The sequence below is a fragment of the Papio anubis genome, chromosome 15 (assembly GCF_008728515.1).
Source record: "Papio anubis isolate 15944 chromosome 15, Panubis1.0, whole genome shotgun sequence".
Lineage (NCBI taxonomy): Eukaryota > Metazoa > Chordata > Mammalia > Primates > Cercopithecidae > Papio > Papio anubis.
In genome coordinates, this window is record NC_044990.1 from 38,550,295 (window position 1) to 38,569,248 (window position 18,954).

Below are 18,954 nucleotides of genomic sequence, written 5' to 3' on the forward strand. Positions count from 1 at the left end.
CCATTTTTTGTATGCAAAAATGATCTTTTTTTAAGGCAGGGATTTTTTTTGTTGCCCTCTAAATCCTAAACTCAAAGTGGGGTTTCCAGATATTCAACGTCTTAGAAACTATGATTAAGAAAGGAGTGTAGTGGCCTTTTTCAGTACTTTAAAATCCCAACAGGAAATGTTCATGTGCTCAAAAATAAGTCACAGAAATAAAAAAAAGTATTCTCTATGAGAATAGGTGATACCGCAAACTCAGAGAGTCCACATAATAGCTACATATGTCTAACTAAAACAGAAAAACGACACATTTTTAAGAAGTATAATTTGGTAGAAAAATTATTTTGAAATAGATTACCTGTAAGGAGATCTGTAACAAAGGAGTGTGAAGAGGGTGAAAGCATTAGGAAGAATTTCTTTAAGATGAGATGTTAAGCAAAACAAATAAGATGTCAGATGAAATTTGCTTAAGTAGCTAAGAGCGTTGTACCGTGCTAATAATTCTGGATAAAGAAAGAGAACAGTAAAAGAACTTTCAGTAAAGTTGGGTTAATGGATTAATTAGTATGGGCTTCCACTCGTCGTAATTAGGAGAAGCATCACCCGGATAACAGAGCATTAAGGAAGAGACCATGTAGTTTGGGGTATGTGAGAAAAAGCAATTAGATCAAAATCCTCTAATACGAATGGAAAATGGGAACAGTACATACATTATGCTTCAAAGCCACAGTGACCAATGAAAGGCAGAAAAACTAGGTTTAAACTCCAAGGACAAACATGAACATGCTACAGCTGTTGGACAGATTAAGGAGGATGAGGTTGCTCACAAGATTCAACAAAAATTCCATGAGCTCAATTCATCCTGTAGAAGCATGATATCATTTGCTAATAACACATAGATTGGTTAATAGCATGTAATGAATCTAAAACCAGTCACAAATAGAAAACAATGATTATTGCTATACAACACTACATGAATAAAGGTATAAACTTCACTTGGTATAAAGCTTGATGCCTGACACACTACCGATTTACTCAGCATATAGTATGAGGTCAGATATTTCCACCTAGTACCTCCAATCTGAACTTTTATCTTCACTCAAGTCTTACAGTAAATAAAAATCTATTACAGAAAGATGCTGACCCTCTACCCTTCACCTTATCCTTCATCCCAGCAACCTGGCTTTACATTAATAGTCCTCTAATTTTAAGAGAACACATTTCATGCTTTGAAATAGAAGCAGATCTGAAAACATTCTTCTATCATGAACCCATCAATGTAAATAGACACTTATTATACCCAAGGAGTATGAAAATCAAGTATGCCCCTGTGCTGATTCTCTCTAGTAAGTTATCAAAAACACTCTTAAAAATTACAACCTTGGCTTTTCTTGCAAACTCTCTGAGCAGCAATGTACCTGAAGCTGTTAAAGAACAGGCCTTGGAGTCAGGCAGGCTTCCATTCAGTCTTAGCCCTACCAAGTCTGAAGCTTCTCTGCAAAGACATGGAGCTTCTCCACCCTGCAGTTCTCTCACCTGTCACATTCTGGACCTCAAAAAACACTGTAAAGACGAGATGAGATGCTTCATGCAAAGCACCGGACACTGGATCTAGTAAGAAGCAACTATTCAAACCATGGTAGTTGTTTTGGTTTTGTTCTGTTGATCATGGTAACAAACATAAAGCTAAACAAAATTACAATGCAAACTTACTCCCTATTTCTTGGGAAATTGATCAGTAGTTCGAAATAGAACCATTCCCAATGAGCATATTATCTATAGTAGACTGTTTAAAAAAATTAATTCCCAGTTGAGAATTCTTAAGTAGAAGAGGAGTGACTGAAACTGCTGTCAAAGTAAACAGCTGTTCCTCAGAGAAGCTACAAGATTTTGAAACTTTTCCCCCTTGGTCTACATGGCTTGAGGCAGCAGTCTGGAACAGATGTTCCTTCTTTAGCTATTGTAACAAGGCTCTCATAGAGCAAACAAAAAAATGAACCCGAAGGGCTGTATCTATACAAATTAGTCATAAGATCCCAGAAACACTGAGGAGAGACTGTATGAGTTAGTCAAATGTATAGCAGAAAGCTTATTTAAACCCAGCCTTTAACTGCTTAAGTTTAAATCCCAAGACAATCTTAAATTATACATATTTTAGATCAATTATTCACAAACCAAATGATTGTTCCAAAAAATGGCCACTTTTTCTTTTTTTTTTTTCTATTGGGAGAGGGGTTTGGTTTCAAGCTAGTTCTGTTTGACACAGCAATAGCAGTTATGCATTTTATAGATGTTAACACAGGTCAGCCATGTATAGTATAGACGCTGGAGTCAGACAGCCTGGGGAAGCATCTTAGCTCCTTACCAGCTATGTAATGATGGACAAGTCAGGATCTCTCTATACCTGTTTCCTCATCTGAAAAATGGGAACAATAACAGTACGCATACTACATTTGTTTGCTACCATAAGGATTAAATGAGTAAATATAGCTTCAGATGCATGGTTAGCTCTATATATGTTAGCTATTAAATCACTCATTGATCATCTGTTACTCAACAAATTTATCTATTATATGCCATGAATTGCACTAGAGATACAAAGATAAACATGACAGACACAGATCTCACTAAAGGAAGAAATGTCTGAACAGGGATTAGAGGGATGGGTATGATAATTTAGCCAGGCAGAGTATGGAGAAAGTGCTCCAAGCATAGGAAACACTTAAGTACAGTGGCCTGAACTTGAGAGAAAACATTCCATGGAAAACTGCCAATGTGGGGAGTAGGTATGGAGTGAAGACAGTGGTTCCAACCCCCGATATGTAATACAAAAATAAGCCTTCACCTTATAATAAAACCTGCTCATTCATGACCAGAAGTATAACTAAATGCCAGAGGATAAACAATGGAAACATTTTAACAGTACTTTTTAAGAAGAAAATTGTTGCCTATGATTGTGGATTTCCAGAACAAGATCTTCAACAAATAAAACTCTACATCTTTCTTTAGCTACAGATCTAATATTTCCATACTGACTCACTCATATTAACCTGGTTTTCAAAGTTGAATAATACGGAATTAAAGAGCAACCCAAGAGCTCAGAAGACTCTGACAAAAGGAGACATTGATTTGTCAGGAGTTTTTGCCAATATTACCACTCCAGACTTCAAAGAGATATATTTTGTCTAAAATTTAAGCAGTATAATCATATTTATCCCAAAAAAAGAAAGAAAAATAGAAAAGAATGAAGTACCTGTAGAAAATCTCACCACCTTGTTACAATCACTTCCCTTCCAGCCTTCATGCTTATTTATCTCCTAAATAAAATTTCTTCTATATACTATTGTTTAGATTTAATAATTTTTTATTAAATCGAGTGTTAACAATTTTAATTTAGTGCAGTATACACATGAATGTGTGTGTGGTAGTAGTGACTTTTAGGACCCATAAGAACTCTGAAACAAAGTATAGCTGTCACTCTGTTACCCACTTTTTGGAACCCTTTTCTCATTCAAACACTTTCTCTCTCTGCCCACAACTTGCCCACATGAAATGCCAAGTTACCCATAGAATGCCAAAACCCTCTAATCCTTTTAGATCTATGAACATCTATTAAATGCATGACTGCTATTGCTGTGTCAAACCGGACTAGCTTGAAACCTAACCCCTCTCCCAATAGAAAAAAAGAAAAAGTGGTCATTTTTTTTGGAACAATAATGTGGTTTGTAAATAATCGATCTAAAATATATATACTTTACATAGTTGGGATCTGGATTCAAATCTCAACTGGATCCCTTACAATCAATATGGCATTGATCTCATTAGGAAACCCTCCAAACGTCAGTGTTATAATTTGTGAAATGGAGCATAAACTGTAGAATACAAGAGGCAGCGTGACATAATGTTTAAGAGTTAGGGCCCTTAAAGAAGGCTTTAAAGAAGATTTTATGGGTTGAAATTCTAGTTCCACCATTTTATAGCAGTATAACACTGAGCTGGATATGTTCCATCTCTGTGCCTCAGCTCCTTTATCTGCCATGGAAGAACTGTGTGGCTTCTCTGACATACTATATGTAAGGCATTTAGAAGAACACCTGGCTTATAGAAAATACTCAGAATAGAAGGATATTATTACTTCATATATCCATTTTATACTTGATGCACAATTGTGTCAGAGGTCCCCAAGACACCCTCATGTTTGATAATTTGCTGGAAAGGCTCATAGAACTCAGAAAAGCCATTATATTAACTGTGATGGTTTATTACAAACACTATTAAAAGAAAAAATGTGCAAAGGGCAGACTTCAGGAAAAACCAGGTCCAAGTTTCCCATTGCCCTCTCTCAGTGGATTCCAACAGACAATGCTTCATCTTCCCCAAAACAATATGTGACAATATGTACAAAGTATTGCAAACCTGGGAAGCTTCCGTGAGTCTTGGTGTCAAGGATTTTATTATTGAGAGTCAGTCACTTAAGCATAGACTGCCTGGAAGACTAATCTTAGCTATTCTATCTCCAGCTCAGTAAGAGGTCAAATGGAGACAGTGTGGCCCAGGGCCCCAGGTAAACAAAACAGGTGTTCACCATAAATCACATTGTTAGCATATCTATATAGGTTGGCCCAAGACCCCAGGTATATAAAATGCCCTTATCAGGCAGGATATTTCTAGGTCTCTTAGTAGCCAGTCAGGGGTCAGTGTTCTCTGGAATATGAAGGTTTTGAGCACCCCAACCCTGCTGAATTAACCGTTTACTGCATAATTTATTGAGCAACTACCATGTGCCAGGACCTATGATAAACATTAACTATATATTATATCATTTAATACTTAAAACATTTTCATGGGGAAGGAATTCACATTACTTTTTTAAAACAAATGGGGAAACTGAAGGTCAAGGTTAAATAAGTCTTCATAGACACATAACTCGTATAAAATTCAAATCTAGCTCTCTCAGACAGCAAAGTCTTTACCAGTTCCACTAAGCCATATTGTTTCACAAAACATTGCAAAATTTAAAATAATATATTGCAAAGTATGTGACACATACAGGTATATCATAAATATATTTATTAACCAAATTCATTTCTGACAGTGAAAAATAATTTACAGATTGCTTTGAATTTGTGGAAAAAATAAATTAGAACTGTGACCAAATGTGTATTTCTTGTAAACTAGTTTTCCTTTAACATACTATTTTTATTAAAAGGTTATCTAATCCTAACTAAATAATTATAACCAAGTCCAACAACCTCAGCAATAAAGTTTTCCTGAGATTAAAAAGAATCAGTTCTTTAAATTCAACCTTCTTTTTCTTCACACCTCAAAACTTTTTAATCACCACAAACAATTGCTAAAATACAGAAATGACTTACCCATCTATTAAGAATAACCATTTTTCACTGTAGAAATATATCACCAGTTTCCCTAGGGAGGCAAAAATGCCTCCTCACTTTAATATATGTGTAGTTCTTTTCTTCCCCCCATCTAATCAGCTAATATTTTTGAAAAGATATTTTTAATGCCTAAATGAAAGGATTCCACATCAAAGGCCTGACCTCCCTATTAAAGTATTGAAAGGAAGCCCTACGAATGTAAAACCTATTCAAAGGCAAATTGCGTGTAGCTTATTGTACAATGCATTAAGAAAAGGAAAAAAAAGCCTTATAAAAGCTGCATGGAATTTGGTAAAATTATATCACAAAAATACAAATTGATCTTAAGTATAAAGAAACAAATTCATAGCCAAAAACTTATTACAGAATTGCTCTGTAATCAGTCAGCAAGGGAGTCTTTATGAAGAACTTCACAATTTGTCACTTTTTCAATCAAAATGTCTGATTACAGCTTAATGTTGGAAAGGTCAAAAGGAGAACAAACTACATTTTTCAATAGATTTTTAAATCTGAAATTTTATAGTTGACTTTCAAAATCAGAAAAGATAGGTTTTCCTACAGCAACAAGAGTAGAACGACGTAATGAGATAATAAATAAGACAGTATAAATAAAAAAAACTTTTTAAAAAACAATTTTTTTTTACCATACCATGAATGTGGTTCTGAAGTTATTCAGGTCAGTAAGAAAGTCTTCCACGGACACCTTCTTCACATCAATGGCATAGTATCCCATTATACTCTGGTATAACTTTTCCATGTTTTCGTGTAACTTCGAAACTGTCTCATATTGTTCTTTTGCACTGATAACAAATCTGTATACTATAGTTAAGGTATTCTGAAATTTACAAAGTAATGCTTTGGGGGGTGAGAACTCTGTAAATCCAATGCTTTAGTCTAATAGCCACCATTATTACATTTCCAAAATTCTAAAATTACTTCTAATAGTTTACCATTCTTAAAGTCAGTCTATACTGCATAGCAACAAAATCTTAAATTCAATTGCCAATTAACTTTGGGAAATCATTAGAAAAGATTTATGTATTTAATATTTCTCTTTAACATATTTAAAAATTTTTTCTTCCAACTTACCATAATAATATGTAATGTGCAGATCATACAATATGATTGAAAATTATAGTTCAGTAGTTGGCAGCTGAGTAATTGCAATGATACTGAAATCAACAGTACAAGCATTAAGCACAACGGTTAAATTGGACAACTTGGGATCAATTTCTAGCTCCTATAATTGGTGGTAGTGTGCCTGTGGGTAAGTGCCTTCATGTCTCTGTGCTTCAGTTTCCTCATCTGTAAAATGGGAATAATAATATCACCAACTGACAGGGCTACTGAGAGGACTCAATGAGTTAACACATGCAAAGTTCTCAGAAAAGTGGGCATTTAGTAGCACACAAAAATACTTGTTATTATTATCCCTCATTTATTTTAAACTTTAAGGTTCTAAAAGCAAACAAAATACAATTTTAAGAGTTAAACTGAAAACTTCTTCCATTATGTAAGCAAATTAGTGTTCTAACTTCTCTTAGAAAACTGGTATATAATTTCCTTTATGCATTAGATTATTAAAAATTATTATTACATACATAGGCACACACATATAGAAATGTTCTTCTCTCACTCATGACAATATAGTTCAAAACCCACTGAAATTAAGAAGATGAATTTAATGTGAATGTGACAGTCACTGATATTAGAAAACATTTTCTAAATAAACAATGAAATTTTCTTTCTTGTGTGGCAAACTGCTAATGCAGTCAGATATAATATGACTATACCACATCCAGAAAAACTGATTCTTTTAGAGAGAGCATCACTCATAATTGCCCATGGCTCCTTTAAATAGGGACATTTAAAGAAATGGAACATAGCTAAATTTGCAGAAGTCCTTTTATTAACTTTGACTAGCCATTAGCAAAATGTAAAACAAATAAAAAACAGTATTCAGGCAGGCCAAGAGAAAGAAGCTAAAAATGGGATTTTTATGTCTACAATTTATTTTGGCCCACAATTTCAAAAATATATGGTTCTTCTGGCCAGAACTTTCATCAGTAGAGGATGAAATAAGGAAACTGATGCAGGCCCTTTACTTTGAGAAAAATAATGAAAGACCAAGGAAAAAAGAGACAGCACTACTGCCAGGTAGGGAGTAAATGTAGACTAGCATATGACAGAATTCTAATTCTTCATGATCATCATCATCATCATCATCATCAAAAAGAAAACACAAATGTAGTTAGCTGTCCTTGGGCAAACTGTTAAATTCTAACTTCTGTATTTGTCAAGAGCTTTGGAAAAATATGTGGGATACTCAACAAAATAAACATTTCATAAAATTCATTATAAAATATTAATATAAGCCCAATTACTTGATGTTTTGAGAAATCTATTTTGTTTTCCTTTACCAACACTGAGGCCAAATTCTCATGAATTTCTACTAGAATCACTGTCATCCTCCAATTTGAGAGGCAGAAACAATAACCAAATCTGTGTTTACATGCATTGAAACACAAGCATTAAGTGTTGGCCAACTAAGACTTGGAATTCTTCTCCTGGTCTGCCAGTACTGCTCATCACCAAACCACCTACCACAAACATATCCTGCATTTATTCTTAGGTCATACTGCCATTATTAGGGTTCTGTCACCGAGGATGCCCACAACTTCCATTAACACACTTTTCAAGGATCAGCATCATTCAGTCCTATGTGTCTAATATATTTCATAGACTTTCTTAAGTACACAGGATCCAGCAAGCCATTCAGTAAGTGTTCACCGAGTTCCACTGTATTCTAGGCACCAGGAAAAACAGTAGCTAACAAGTCAGGCAAAGTCCCTGCTGTCATGAAACATTTTAGAGTATGGAGACAGATAATAAATAATGAATCAGATTTTCAACATAGTATAAGTATGATGTAGAAAAAAAATTGATATTACATAGAGTGACAGAGGTTAGGTAGTTAAAGTCTTGGCTAAGAAAGTCAGATTAACTAAAACAACAGAGGCTTGACTGTTAAAGAGCAGTGAGCCCTCCATTGGGTAGTACTCCCCTGCAAGTATAATACGACTTCAGAGAAAGAAAAGATTATTATAAATTTGGGGACTCCGAGAGAATTAAGAGCAGCACATTTAATGCTAGCTTTAAAAGTTGGCTAAGAAGGAATTAAGTGGAAGACAGGCAAGAAAGAAAGAACGGAAGAAAAAAAGGAGAAGAAAGGGAGAAGACTAATTCAAGAGAAGAAAAATCTGCTACAATAAATCACCCAATTGCCCCATTTCCCACTCTTACAACTAGACTGTGTATTACACAAGTTTACACTTCATCCATTCCAACCTTCTATTTTACTTCCTAGTCGCCACAGTTCAAAGTTCAACATACTAAATTCCTTTCTTTGAAAAATGCTGTACATTATGCAGTGTAGAATATAGATATAAGTAAATCTTTCTCTCAATGAATTTACTGGGCTGGCTTTAGCATCCACCCAGTGATTTCAGAAGTTTCTAAAGCATTGCTATATAGAATAACACACACAAAAGTGTGAAAATAAAGTGGGATTTCAATGAACAAATTTAAAGAATATAACATGGAAAGGAGTCAAGTAACTTGTCACATAAGTTGTAATAAATACAGAAATATATAAATGTCTAGCAAAATAAGTTTTTCTGAAACACAGGAGAGGGAGTAGGAAGAAAATAGAAAGGCAAGTGCTCATGCAAGAAGAATTTCAACTGCAATGCTCTAAATTCTATTTGTTATTCTCCTTAAAATAAGACATATCACAGAATTTAAAGATCATGAGAAAGGAACAAGCACTACATGACACAAATCCTGGCATATTGTTAATTTTCTCACCGATAAAAATTTACTAAGTACATACACCTCACATACAATAGTTTGCATGTAACAATACTGATATACGTTGAATTTGGTTTCACATTTTTCAAGCAAGTAGTTACTGTGGAAATGGTCAACTCTAATTAAGGCTCTGACTAGACTTAGCAAGTGGGAGGTAATAATTATTACTAAAAAGTCAATGATATTTGAAATGATAGTGCATGCTTTTTAAAGGATGCACTAAATTCAACTTTTTAAATATTAAGCCGTATAGGTAAAGAGTGAGCATACATTGAAAGAATAAAAATACAATATACTATCATCAAATGCTATTAGTAAAATTTCACATTACAATAAAATTGTATCTCAATACTTTAAAACAATTCAATTAATTGATTTAACAGTTCACTAAATCATAATTAAGTACATACTTGTAAGATACATTGTTAACAATTTAAAAAATACACATATTCTTCCAGAATTGGTGAATGAACCAAACGTTTGATATGTACCTCGATTAACAAGCATTTAAATGAAAAACATGAACAAAGTTTAAGTGGTTAATAACAAACTTTAAGTATATTTTATTCATTCTGCACTTTAGATTCCAAATTCATCAATTTTTTAACATCTAAGGAGCTCACAATTTGCCAATTTAATAAGATCTGTATAAATGCATTTAATATGCAAAATCTGACTTGTCAGTCCTAATTAAAGTAAACAAAGACTTGCAATGAATGAATTTAATTACTTCAAAACTAGTATGTCTAACTAAGATGAAAAGCAAACGAGTGCAATCTAATCTCAGCAAAGAATATTTATGATTATAAGCTTTGTCAATAGCAAAGTGCACCAACTGTTCATATATCTGACTTCCAAGAGATACATGAATGCTAATCAGTTCATTAGAGGCTTCTAGGTTGTGATATTTAGCGACAGGATGTAGTAGCTTTCTTGTCCATGGAGTATAATTGTACTCAGAATGAAAAATTGTTTCCAACAAAGCATCATCCTTCCTGTTTCTGATTTCCTGCTGGTTGCTTTTTATGAGCCACATACCTTTCAAGAAGCCGACATCATTCAGTTTCTTGTGTCATATAAATACAAGTATAGATATGTCCTGAGATCGTCTGCTAAGCAAGATTCTACAACCTTTACTCCAAGCTCAGGAATTCATCTTGGTTCTATAAACCTGAGCTTCATAATTAGTGCACTCACAGTGTACTACCAGAAGCTACATGCAAGCAAAATCTTTTCTGAACTGCTTTATATCTATAGGGAACAATAATAAGTAGTTCAATTAACAGTACTTAGCTATTAACAAACTGTCACATATGAACATTTTAACATGATAAAATTAAGAAAAAAGCTAAGAATGATGAAACATATAACGGCAATAATATATTTATTTTAAAAAGCATACTTTGTCATACGAGAAGGTAGCACAAAAATTTTTTGATGAATACAGATTTCACCTTTACTTAAAAAAAAAAAAAAAAAAGCCTTCCTCAGTGTGGTGATAAAGGCAGCCTTCCTAATGAAATAAGAAACTGGATGGGTGGGAAGATACAAAAGGAAACAAACACATTAGCCTGAATTGATTGTTGCTGGAGCATATTTTTTTGATATTTCCCGACAGAGACAGTGAAGGAAGCTAAAATTCAACTAGTTCACAATTAAGCTGAAAGCATATACAATAAAATCTATGACAAGCCAAATATTAATTTTGTGATTCACTAAATCTCAGGAGAGAAGAGGTAGAAAGAGGCAAAATAGTCATTTTATTTCAAGTACCTCAGTTTAAGATATTAGGAGTGTCTATTTATAAGAGCTCATTTTAGAAGTGAGTTATTTTTCACACAGAATTCATTTGTCCATATGGGATTTTAATAATGCATTGTAGTAATATTTTATTACAACACAAAAGATATCAGTCTGCAATTTCACAAAATGGTTTGCAAAGCAACTCAACTTTAGTTTCAAGAAATAAAAAAGTTTATTACTTCAGTTACTCATTAGAGATTAAGCTACAAAGTTAGTGATAATAAATATAATTGAATACAAAGGAAACCTTAAACAGGACACAAGCCTCATGCTATTTATTTTGTGTGTGTGTGTGTGTGTGTGTGTGTGTGTGTGTGTATGAATATACACACATATATTTATCGATTTATTTAGGTTAGGAAAATATCAATACAAGTAGTGACTATAATAAACTCCATTTTGACTTTGTAAGAATATAGTATTTCTAAAGGAAATATTAAATTTTATGGAGCAAAAACTAATTTACAATACATGCCAATTCTTGAAGTTAAGCTGACTAGTTAAACTCGCTTATGAAGTCTTGTACCTGCTTCTTCAAACATTTCAAAGGTATCTAAATCACATCATGACTTTAGAGTCAAACTTCCTCAAACTAAGTTTTAATGTCTTTTCAATTCTTAATGAACATCAGAAGGAAATAAGGCACATGACAGGGAAAAGATGAGAGAACATACTATTATCCAAGCTGATAAAAAGGAAAAAAGAACAGAAATTAATGGGTATACATTTGTGGGCGGGCATGGTGGCTCATGCCTCTAATCCCAGCACTTTGGGAGGCTGAGGTGGGCAGATCACTTGAGGTCAGGAGTTCGATACCAGTCTGGCCAATATGATGAAACCCTGTCGCTACTAAAAATACAAAAACATTAGCTGGGCGTGGTGGTGAGAGCCTGTAGGCCCAGCTACTCAGGAGATTGAGGCAGGAGAATTGCTTGAACCTGGGAAGCAGAGGTTGCAGTGAGCCAAGATCATGCCACTGCACTCCAGCCTAGGTGACAGAGTGAGACTCCGTCTCAAAAAACAAACAAACAGACAGACAGACAGACATTTGTGTATTATTCATGATAGACAGACGCTTTGATAAATTTCCCTGCAAGAAGGCAAAGGTTAAATTTTCTGTAATTTGGTACTACAGAATGATCTCTGGATACACAAAGACACCTAAAATATTAAATAAACTGTATCTCCAGTTGACTAGTGACTTAAGTTATTTAGATATCAAAAGGATATGGACATCTTTGTCACAAACTTGTCATGCAAGTCCTCAGGAGGGGGAAAGGTTTCCAAGTCCTTCTCAAGCTGTTGAAGCTGCCTTCCCATCTGCCTCAAATTCTTTTCCAGCATTTCTACAGAGACTAAAAGAGAGTATATTAAATGCCTTGAAGGGACAAAATTATAATATATAAAAGGTAAGACACCCTAGAAACAAAACATCCATGAAAAAAATTCATAATAATGTAAGAAAATTCATTATAAAATAGGAAAAATAAATTTCACTAATTTTTAACCTTTCAATTTAAAATCTGGTTATAAAAGAAATTCAATAAGACAGTCTTTAAAACATAAGACAAAATTTAAGAAGTGCTCACATACACAAATAACTACACTTAAGAAATAAGTTTTATTAGAATTCTTGACCATTGGAAATACTACAAAATCATCAGTCTATTCACAGACAAAAATAAAACATTTTTTAAAGTTCAACTGATTTAAATATAATTTTAACATTTTTCAAAATCATCTCTTGACAGGGAACAGTGAGTAGACGGGAAAGATGGGGAAAAATGCTTTCTATTGTCCAAGCTTATCGACAATGGGAAAGAAAAAGTAGCAGAGGCCATTTATAATGACAAATGTCAAGCTTTCTTTACTGATATCCTGGACACTTTATTATCTAATAATATTTTTCCTTCTTTGACTTAAAGTGGCTCTCACAGTACACATGAAGAAGAAATAGTAAACCAGGGCACTGTGTCACTAAGAGAATATACTGGTCACCCAGCAGAACAGACATTAAGGATCATTTCTGAAAATCTTTTCATAGTCAATTTTATATGACACTAGGAAAAAGATTTAGTAGTGCAAAAAAAAAAAAAGATAGAGTGACCTAAACCAACTTTTAAACTATTTGTTTTAGGTACAAACGAATTCTAGGTTAAAAAAAATCTATTGTTATTGATCAGTGTGAACTATATAAAATGATGATTAAAGAATGAATATAGAAATTCAAGTAATCTGCCATTCTTAGGATTTGAATTAATCCTGAAGAATGGGTACAATTCAAGTTTTATCTGTAAGGATAGGAATATCCTCTAAACGCCCAACAAAATGAAACTGAGTTTTTTTTTTTTTTTAATTTTAAGCTTGGTTCAAAAGAATAAAATAGTAAGGAGATATTAAAAATAATGTATAAGAATATGAAATGGTGTTTTATTGTTTTTTTTTTAAACCTAGTTGTACAGAAAATAACACTTGGTATTCTGACATTAACATCTTTTAATACAACCTAAATGTATTTTCTTATTTTTAAAAATTAGCAATCTAATTCTTAGATGCAATGTTTCAGGAGTTCAATGATTAAACTATTCTGAGAACCACATATAATACTTGGTTTGTGCTTGAAGAGTGATGGTACTTTAACTTTTTGCTCCCACCGTGATGAAGCTCATGTGGATTTATACTCATGCATATTTTCTCAATAGGTTTTTTTTGTTTGTTTTACTTCTCATGTATTCCCTTTCTGTGATTTTTTGAATTTACACAACAAATGCTATAATACACCCCATTATCTGAGTCATGGTCTCAATATTAAGAATCACAGATTCTTACCTTTTTAACTATTTAACTCATTTCCCCAATACCTTGCTGTACACTGCTTATAGTGGTAACACATATTTCCTATGTTACGCTCTTTCATTTTTATGTCTGCTTGTCAATTATCCACAACCAAGATTCTATTTGATTAAGCCAATGGTGTTTCATTTACTCTTCCCATTTGCAATTTTTTTTCTTTGCTTCTTTCAAAGTTCTCTATCGGCATTACAGAAGAGATTCCTTTTGCTCTCCTAGTCTATTTGATCTCTGCCTTAAAGTCTCATTAGCATTTCCTCTATCATTTTTCAAGAACTCTTACAGGTGGTTCAGTCACTTTTTATACTTCCAAAAACTCTGCAACTTCTGATTAAATAAAGGTTCAAAAGCAAGCTGGACATGGTGATGCATATCTGTAACCCCAGCACTTTAGGAGCTGAGTCAGGAGGATCAACTTGAAGCCAGGAGTTCAAGACCAGCCTGGACAGCAAAGTAAGACTCTGTCTCTCCAAAAATTTAAAAAAAAAAAAAAAAATTAGCCAGGCATGGTGGCATGTGCCTGTAGTCCCAGCTAGTACGGAGGCTGAGGTGGGAAAATTTCTTGAGCCCAGAAGTTTGAAGCTACAGTGACCAGTGATGGCACTAATGCACTACAGCCTGAACGACAGAGCAAGACCCTGTCTCTTTTATTAAGTAAATTCATGCTCAGAAATGTTTATAAGCCATACATCCACTTTGTGCTATAAATTAGGTCCAAAAAAGTAGTGTATTAGTGGTATAATGGTAGTAGTAATTGTTATAATAGTAGCAGTGACAATAAAAACAACAGTAATGGTAATAACAACATCTAAAATGTAGTAAGTGTTTACATATGTCAGGTACTGTCTTAAGTGTTTTCTATTAATTAACTCATTCAAACCCACAAGAACATCATGAAGTAGGCATTATTATTATTCCTGTTTTACAGATGAGGAAACTGGAGATCAATAGCTAAGTAAAAAGGTCAAACAACTAAAAATTGGTGAAGCTAGAATTTGAATTCAAGCAGTTTCATTCTAGACCTTATTTTTAACTACTGTGTTATATATAAATTACTATAGAAATCACCATTTTATTTTCATAACCCCCATCAGTAACATTTAAATAAACAGATATAATTTTCACATAATAAGGGGTTTCTTGTACATTCTTGTCCATTGCAATCACAAGCAATCCATATTCCCTTCCTAAACCCAGGGAATGTATGCCTAAGCATTCTGGATGGATGGGAGAGTGTGCAGTTATATATATATATAACTTTTTATATATGTATTTATTTTTAAGTAGTCTATATATTAAAGTAGTATCTCACCTTGAATAAAACCATGTACTTAAAATACTTAGTCTGCTTAACCAATTTTATTATGCACACATGTCAAATTAGCAAAAGATCTAGAGAACAGACCAATAGGTCTGAGGGACTCCCATATGAGAAAATGCACAGGGCAAATGTTGGGAGAGAACATAGATTGTTTGATTTTTTTTCTGACACCAAATACATTTTTCCAACACCAATCAATTGTCTAATTCTCCAATACCAACTGGGTGTCCTACAATTGGAGTTAGTGCAGACTCCATAAATTAAGGGCAAAATCCTTCAATTCCGATACTAAATACCCAGATTTAGTGTCAGGCTGTACAGGTAGAAGAGCTCACTCCCACAAAACTACCCTCATTTCAGATGCCAGTTGCCAGTCGAGAAGACCTCTCTAGACCGACTCACTATAAATTTGGGGATTCCCAAAACTCCCTTCCTTGAAGTTCCACAATTCACTAGAATGACTCACAGAAATCAGGAAAGCACTATACTTACGATCATAGCTTTATTATAAACGATACAACTCATGAACAACCAAACGGAAGAGACGTACAGGACAAGGAATGGAGGGACGGGGGTGGTGGACAGTTTCATTGCCCTTCCAGCACATCCACTCTCCAAGCACATCCATGTGTTACCAACCCAGAAGCTCCCCTATCCTCTTTCAGAGTCCTTATTGAAGCCTCATTACAAAGGCACTATTGATTAAATCACTGGCATTTGTGATTGAGCTCAATCTTCAGCCCCTCTCGCACCCATACATTGGGTATAAGCCGATAGTTCTAACCCTTTAATCATATGTTTAGTACTTCTAGAGACCAGTCTTCATCCTGAAGCTATACCCCTACCTACCTTTAGTCACCACATTAACATACAAAAGACGCGTCACTCAAGAAATCCCAAAACTTCTAGGAGCTTTATGTCAGGAACCAGGGGGCAAAGACCAAATATTTACTTTTTATTGTGCCATATGGATATACAAGTACATGTCTGGTCAGAGGGCTGAACTCCAGTGGGGAAGTGTAAGAGAAGCACATTTTTGGCTCATTCTTGGAGGTGCCTAACAGTCTGGGCTGCCCTCAGAGGAAGCCAGCTACTGGTAACTGAAGATAGAGCCACCCCAATGAGTGAGTGCTTCTCCACTAGGTGGGAGAGGGACTTACTTCACTGGATAAGAGGCTTGTGCCTTTTCCAATTCTGTGGTTGTCAGTGGGTCAGGAACTATGCTCTTTATGATTGGAAGCAACTTCTCCTGGGCTTGATTTCCACATTAGTGAAATGGGAAGGATCTCACTGCATATGTTTACCTCACAGACATTTCATAAAAGTTTGCATGTCATAATATAGGGTAAAATTTTTAAAAAGAATAGCTCTATGTTATTATTAGAACTAAATAAGACATGAAAATCTTAAAGATTGAAATAAGTGATATTAGAATCAAAGAAAAAGTAAAGTCATCATATCTTCAACATCATCATCACCAGACCAGGGACAGTCAGTCTAAGAAGAAGGGTTGATATTTTAAAGAGTAAAATAGTAGGAATGTTTGGGGGCATATTCAAATATTTCAGGTCAACATCATGAAAAATAAGCAAGCTATCTTCAAAAAGATAAAATAGTTCTTGAGGCTACTCTACAGATACAAATCTCACTAAGTCATTTCTTATGCTTCATCAGAAGTCTCTGATTATATTACTTGTACATTATGGTTAAGCGGATTTAAATGTAATTGACCAACCTCTCACTTGATATTTAAATAAGGACCAACACACATTTGGAAGAAAGAAAGGAGTGTGAGAATTCTGGGCTAAGCAAATGTATGCCATCTGATGGGTAAAACTAAAGAGCATTTTAAGAATTCCCTGAGTGTATTTATAAGTGGGATCCGAATAACGGGAACACATGGACACAGGGAGGGGAACAACATACAGTGGAGCCTGTGGTGGTGGCAGGCAGGAGGAGGGAGAGCATCAGGAAAAATAATTAATGCATGGCATGCTTAACACCTAGGTAATGGGTTGATAGGGGCAGGAAACCACCATGGCACACGTTTACCTATGTAACAAACCTGCACATCCTACATATATACCCAAGAACTTAAAAAAAGAAAAGAAAAAAACTCTCTTGGTGTTTTTATTTGTTCAGCAATTATTCAATTTCTATAGACAATTCTTGTATGTATCTTCAAACATAATTTTATCTACATTTTTCACATGTGTCAAGTTCTTTGAGTCAGGAACTATATTTTATGTCTTAAAATTCTGAACTATATCAGGGAGTATTAAACTGTACACTCTCAAAGAAGTGTTAATTTACTGGTGTCTCTGTATGTGACCTATGTGTGAATTTTATCTTTCAATCTTCTCACCAAGAAATTAATCATATTTTTTGTATTCCTGTTCATTCTTTGGAAGAAAACTAGCAAAACAGAGCCATCATCAAACAGAGCTAGCTAAACAATTTTGACTTTTGCATTTTCCTCAGTTAACATTCCACCAGATGACATCTCTCATCACTTCAGACATCATGTGTCTCTACCTCCAACCAGCTCCCTATCTGTAATCTCCACACCCCAGAAGGCAAAAGGACCATATATTCCATTTCTTGTGCTAGAAACTTGCTGGTCTTGACCCTTTCCTCTCTTGCAATTCTCAGATTCAAACAATCATGACACTTCAGGTATTTTACTTGACAAGCAGTACTTAATTTATTCCTGACTTAACACCTTTTTTTTTTCTTTCCTTTTTCTTTCTTTCTTTCTTTTTCCTTTTTTTTTTTTTTTTTTTTTTTTTTGAGATGCAGTCTCACTCTGTTGCCCAGGCTGGAGTGCACTGGCGCGATCTTGGCTCACTGCAACCTCTGCCTCCCAGGTTCAAGAGATTCTCCTGCCTCAGCCTCTTGAGTAGCTGGGACCACAGGCGCCCGCCACCACGACCGGCTAATTTTTGTATTTTTAGTAGAGATGGGGGTTTCACCATGTTAGTGAGGCTGGTCTTGAACTCCTGACCTCATGATCTGCCTCCCTCGGCCTCCCAAAGTGCTGGAATTACAGGAGTGAGCCACCTCACCTGGCCAACTTAACACTTTTAAAGTCATCAGGAACCCTTTTCTATTCTCTGATCTCCTACTGTTTTTCTCCAGTGTTGTTTACATTGTGCATAGGGGTTTCCAGACAATCGGTAAAGCTGCCCCTTTCCTGTGTAATGCATGTCAGTAAACTGCTTACGTAACATCTGAGTTCCTAAACAAGGGACCACCTACAACCTGGGGTGCTCTACTTCAAATCCTGCCAAATACTCATCTAAAAAATACATACTGCTTATAGTTCCCCTGTCCATATCACTCCTCATCTAATCTGTCACTGACCCTTGAAACAATGTATGTCTATCTGCCTTGTGCACTTCACCCGTGGGTCATAACCATTCATAATTTACAAGGAGTCAAAAACTACAGCAAGTACACAGGTAAAGTGCCCTTTCTCCCCATCACAACTGGTAATTATCTCTATCTTTGCAATTACTACTCTGCATTTACATTTATCTTTTTATCTGTCTTCCTCTCCCAAATGGCTGGGAATTCCTTAAGAGAAGACACCATTCATCTTTGTATCAGTTACAAAACGTATTACAGACACTCAAATGTTTGCTGAAGGAATGGGTTTTGGATTTAACTTTAACCTCTTCAGATACGAGCATTAAAAATGAAATAGGAAAATACAACAGATTAAATATC

The 18,954-nt window shown here is 34.7% G+C and overlaps 1 protein-coding gene across 2 annotated transcripts in view; it reads right to left on the minus strand.

The window, feature by feature from the left end:
* The window catches only part of DIAPH3 (diaphanous related formin 3), a 495,444-nt gene that overhangs the window by 157,527 nt on the left and 318,963 nt on the right, over positions 1–18,954 (minus strand). For both annotated transcript variants that reach the window (XM_021929669.2, XM_021929670.2), the window contains 2 exons: positions 12,285–12,409; positions 6,031–6,195 (listed from right to left, as the gene is read on the minus strand). In XM_021929669.2, coding sequence (XP_021785361.2) covers positions 6,031–6,195; positions 12,285–12,409 — 290 coding nt within the window. The remainder of the gene's footprint in view (positions 1–6,030; positions 6,196–12,284; positions 12,410–18,954) is intronic.